Source organism: Chrysochloris asiatica, unplaced genomic scaffold (assembly GCF_000296735.1).
Source record: "Chrysochloris asiatica unplaced genomic scaffold, ChrAsi1.0 scaffold00042, whole genome shotgun sequence".
Lineage (NCBI taxonomy): Eukaryota > Metazoa > Chordata > Mammalia > Afrosoricida > Chrysochloridae > Chrysochloris > Chrysochloris asiatica.
Window position 1 is genome coordinate 2,406,136 of NW_006408560.1, and position 5,272 is coordinate 2,411,407.

Here is a 5,272-nt window from a genome sequence, read left to right on the forward strand (position 1 = left end):
CAATTGGAGAAGCTGACCTGCGATTGTTGGAAAAGGATGCTTTTCTCTGGGTTTATGCCACAGGCTAGAAGAGCAGCAGTCATGTCCAGGATGCTCTGCCGTAGGGTGGCTGGGTCTTGTGGGGCAGTGATGGAGTGTAGATCAACAATGCTGTACAGCACAGAGCCATACTCCTCCTGCAATCTCACCCAGCTCTCAATGGCTCCCAGGTAATTGCCCAGGTGGGGGATTCCTGTAGGCTGAATGCCAGAAAATACGCGCTCTGTGCCATCTTTCTGGAACAAAGGAAAACAAACACATTTGCCTTTAAGGATGAGTCCACAAATTCTGTTGTACACATTACTGCAGCTTGTTGTTTTTGTTAAGCGCCTAGCCTTAGATGTAAAGATAGAAGATTTAATATACTATGCAGTTGAGAATTCAGGAGAAAGATGAGGCTTTCTGCTCCCATAAAGGTTTATGGCTTTGAAGACTCTATATGCTCTTGCTATGAGCCGGAATCAACTTGATGACAACGAGAGAGAGATGGAGAATTAGAGAACCCAGTGTTATAAACATATATGCTCTCTTTAAACAATCTATGTTGTTGTCATTGTTAAGTGCCATTGAGGTGGTTCTAACACATACAGACCCTGTATAGGGTTTCCAAGAAGAGGTTAGTGAGTTTGAACTGCCAGCCTTGTGGTTAGCAGTTCAGTGCTTATTTTACAGTGACATGCCAGAACTCCTTACTGTAGCTAGTCCTATTATTTTAAATTGCAATCTGATAGTCATAATCACTACATTTTATTTTGTGCTTGCTCTGTCTAAAGCACTATGTTAGATGCTATTAGGACAGAAAGCGATATAATTGTTTTCTTCTTGCATTTCTTAGCACCCAAAAGCTTACAAGTACAAAGTCATGCAAGAAAAGGTCCACATCCCCAAGAGAATAAATACAGTCTAACTAGAGACAAAAGACATGTTTATGAAGGGATAAATAGTACCATGTAGCAATATGATCATGGCCAATCTGGAAAGATAGAGAAGTACAGGTAGGGATTCTTAAGAGGAAAAGACAACTTTTCACGCAACAGTTGGTGAAAAGACTTCAGACACAGGATAAACATTTATTAGAAATTAAAGGGGCTTCAAAAGTGTTCATGTGATTTCATTCATCTTAAATATGAAGTCCATTGTAATGGAATCAGAAGCTACTACTGTTTATGCAATTCAGTTTTTTTTTAAAAACTGCTATTATAATTTATTGTGCAGGGTCTTGTGTTAGATATTAAGACACCTAAACTTCTATTTCTAATATTACTTTTTGATTAAAAAAAAGTAACAGTTTTTATGCCTTGGTATCTTTTTATTTGGAATAAAATCACATTTGATTTTTCATTTCTTTATAAGGAATAAAGAATACATGATGTTTTAAGTTATAAGATATTTTGTGCTTATTTATTATATATATGTGATTTATAGTGTTATAGCTTATATTTAGGTCTATGTGCACAAGGAGTTTCTTTTGCATGTGGTGTGAGGTAGGCATCCAGTTTTGTTTGTTCTATATGGATATTTGACTGTTCTAGCACCATTTATTGACAACAGTCTTTCACCATAACTCTGGAATTCTATCTCTGGCATAAATCAAGTATCCATACATACAGTATATCTGGGCCTATAACATGGCTTTCTAACTTGTCCTATTGATCTATCTGTCTATACTTGCACCAGGGCGACCTTACCTTTATATTAAGTCTTGATCTAGTATAGCACTTTTTTCTACCTTCTTCTTCAAGAAGGTGTCCTGGTGGAACAGTGGGTTAAGCACTGGGATGCTAACTATAAGACTGGCAGTTCAAACACAATGACTACTCTTGGAAGAAAACTGAGGCTGTATGCTCCCATAAAGATTTACACATTCTTGGATATCCTATGGAGCAATTCTACTCTGGGATCAGAACTGATTCGATGGCAGGGTTTTTTTTTTGTTGTTGTTGTTGTTTTGGGGACTCTACACTTTTCCATACATTTTCGAATGATCTTGTCAAGTTCCAAAAGAAAAGAAAAGAAAAAAAAAAATCCTGTAAAGAACAAAACAAATCCTGTTAGGTTCTTTGACTGGTATTGTACTGATCTATGGATTGCTTTTGGAGTCTTGGTGTGGCACTGTAGGATAAGCACTAGATTGCTAACCAAAAGGTTGGCAGTTTAGACTCACCAGCTTCTACTTGGTAACCTATATAGAGTCGTGATGAGTCAGCACCACCTGGACGGCACTTAACAGTAACAACACAGATTGTTTTAGAGGAAACAGATATCTTTACATCAGTAGGTGCTCTAATTCTCAACCATCTCTCTCCTACTGCCATCAAGTTGATTCTGACTCATAGCAACACTATATAGGGTTTCCAAGGTCGTAAACCCCTATAGGAGCAGAAAGTCTCATCTTCCTCCTGAATTCTCAACCACAAAGTACATCAAATCTTTTACCTTTACATCTAAGGCTAGGCTTCTGGTAGTTAGTCTACTTTAAATATGTGAGTACCAAGGCTACTTAGAATGTGCCCTTTATTCCCCCAAGAATTCCAAATCCTACAAATTAAGTGCCTATTTCTCCCATATCTGTTCATATTCTCTCTACTAAGATTAAAATAAAAAACAAAAACAAACCCATTGCCACTCTTCAGATGACTCCAACTCACTGTGACTCTATATAGGATTTCCAAGACTGTAAATCTTTAAGGGAGCCAACAGCATCATCTTTCTCCAACAGAATGTCTTGTAGATTTGAATTGCCAACCTGGCAGTTAGCAGACCAAGGACTAACCCACAGTGTTTCCAGGACTTCTTTATTCCTAAGAAGGTGGTGGTTGTATGCCATCAAGTTGATTCATAATGGCCTAGAGAGGGTTTCTGAGACTATATATCTTTACAGAAGCAGAAAGTCTTATCTTTCTCCAGAGGACTGACTGGTAGATTCGAACTGCTGACCTTGGAGCTAGCAGACTAATGCTAAATCCACTACTACATCAGCACTCCTTACTCCTAAGACAGCAGCCTCAATATAGGCTGCTACTTCTATAAAATTACAAATGATCCAAGTAATCAGGATACCCCAAAGATTTGTGGGTTTGAGGATATAGAAAATATCCACCCATATCCTCAAAATGGTGCCACTTAGTCCTTTTTAAGTACTAAGAAGAAATATAATTATAGCATTTAAAAATCATACACGTACATACACACATTACACAATGTTGTTTTTAAGTGCCATTGAGTTAGTTCCAACTCATATGGACCCTATATAGGGTTTCTGAGGAGTGGTTGGTAGATTTGAACCACAAGTTAGCAGTCTAGTGCTTTTCCTACAATGCCACCCCAGGATTCCACACAGGCCTTCTAATAACTAACTCTCTCATAATTTAGATGTGTTGTTGTTGTTGTTAAGTGCCATGGATGCATACCAACTCACAGTGACCTTGTATATATAGGGTTTCAGATGTTGTAGAAATTTGTGGGAACAGACAGCCTCAGCTTTCTCCTGTGGAATGCCTGGTGAGTTCAACTCACTGACCTCACAGTTGGCAGCCCAGTGTTTATCCTAGAGTCATTGTGCTCCCTAATTCAGAGAGAACATTAAAAATACTAGTTTCTAGTTGAGAAGCTGAGGCTAGTGAGGGTGGGCAAGAAGGATGGGAGGAACAGATGAGATGGGAAATGGGAAAAGAGTCACTCAGAGAGAAAGACAGAGAACTGGAACGTACATATTAGTGAGGCTTCTTCCTAGAGATGGCAACCAACTTTGGGCTGTTGAAATGGGGAGCTTTCAGTAGAGTAAAACTGATTACTGGCCTCTGGGACTGATTGATGAAGAGAGAAAGCAAAGCAAAAAACAAACTCTGAACCTAATAAATGAAAAAGAAAAAAAAAAAAATTCAGACATACTTGACCTAAGAAGAAGAGCGAATGTTTATGGTAGCATAAATGGTTACAAAGACTAGGAATATTAAGATTTAAGATGAAAAAAAAAAGACAAGAAAAGAAAAAAAGAAGTGGTTATTTCCACATAAGACCAGGAAATTCCTCCATGGTTAAACTAGGGCCCTGGAGAAATGGAGGAAATGAATTCTTGAGAAAACTAGAAGAGAAAATGCACTAGAGAACAGGACTGTGGGAAAAAAAAAAATTGGGACCAGTGGGAATGGACTAGACATGATCTAATACATCTTTTCCAGGCTCTAGTTTCTGTGATTCTGTACATTAGTGTGGAGGAAATCATGTTATCAAGAAGTAAAAGCAACAAGAAATGTTTTGCTCAATTTTCAAGGAGCTAAAAAAAATACAGGCTCTAAATGAGAACTGGATTCCTGGTCTTAAAAATATACAAAAAGTGTCCTGCTCTTCTGCAGTGAGTTTATATTCCTGTCTGTCCCTCCTGCAAGAGTCAGCGGGCGGCCTGACTGCATGGCAGGGGAGATCCGCCTGGTACCATGAAATCACAGGGCTGGAATGTGGCGTTTGGGTGGTGGCGGATGGGGGTTCTATATTCAAAAGCACTAGAGCTGGAAAAGAATGAAGGAGCACGGGCTTCCCCAGTGGACAGAGGCCGGCCACAGAGAAAACAGCTTCAAGGTTAGCCCTCAGGGAAGTCTGGAGTGTCAGCCACTAATTCCATCACACTGTGCAAATGATAAAAAAGGAGCATTTTACACAATAGGCTTTGGTTTTTGTTCTGGTCTAGTTCTCTAATAAATACTACTTCCAATTAATAGATTTGGCTCTGCAGGTTAATGTAATAGATTGCAAGGTTGGTTTGAACTACAAGGTCGGAGGTTCAGGCTCAACAGCCATTCCTTGGAAACCCTATACATTGTGGCTATAAATTGGAACCAACTCGACAGCACTTAACAACATCACCTCCACCAATGGACAGCTTCATTCCTAGGTGGCGATGTGGGATGATGCACCGGACCGCAAGGTCGGTTTGAACCACAATGTTGGTGGTTCAAAGGTGTCAACTGCTCCTTGGAAACCCTATACAGGGTTACTACTATGAGTTGGAACTGATTCAATGGCACTTAACACCAACAATAATTCCAGAAAAGGGGGTGGGTGTTGGAACCAAAGAGAATATACATACCAATTTGATGGATGTAGCTAAAGCTATTCCTAGGTTAATGTGCTGAGTATAGCCAAAATTTCTAATCATAATTTTAACAACTTCACTCAAAAGCAATAAAAAATTCCCAAACTGTTAATTATGGCAAAAGACTATTTTTATGATGAA

General features: G+C 39.0%; 1 protein-coding gene across 1 annotated transcript in view; it reads right to left on the reverse strand.

Moving 5' to 3' along the window:
• WARS2 (tryptophanyl tRNA synthetase 2, mitochondrial) overlaps nt 1–281 on the reverse strand; it is a 101,719-nt gene extending 101,438 nt beyond the window's left edge. The window contains exon 1 of the mRNA XM_006861304.1: nt 18–281. Coding sequence (XP_006861366.1) covers nt 18–83 — 66 coding nt within the window. The 5' untranslated portion in view covers nt 84–281. The remainder of the gene's footprint in view (nt 1–17) is intronic.
• Between the last annotated feature and the right edge of the window lie 4,991 nt (nt 282–5,272).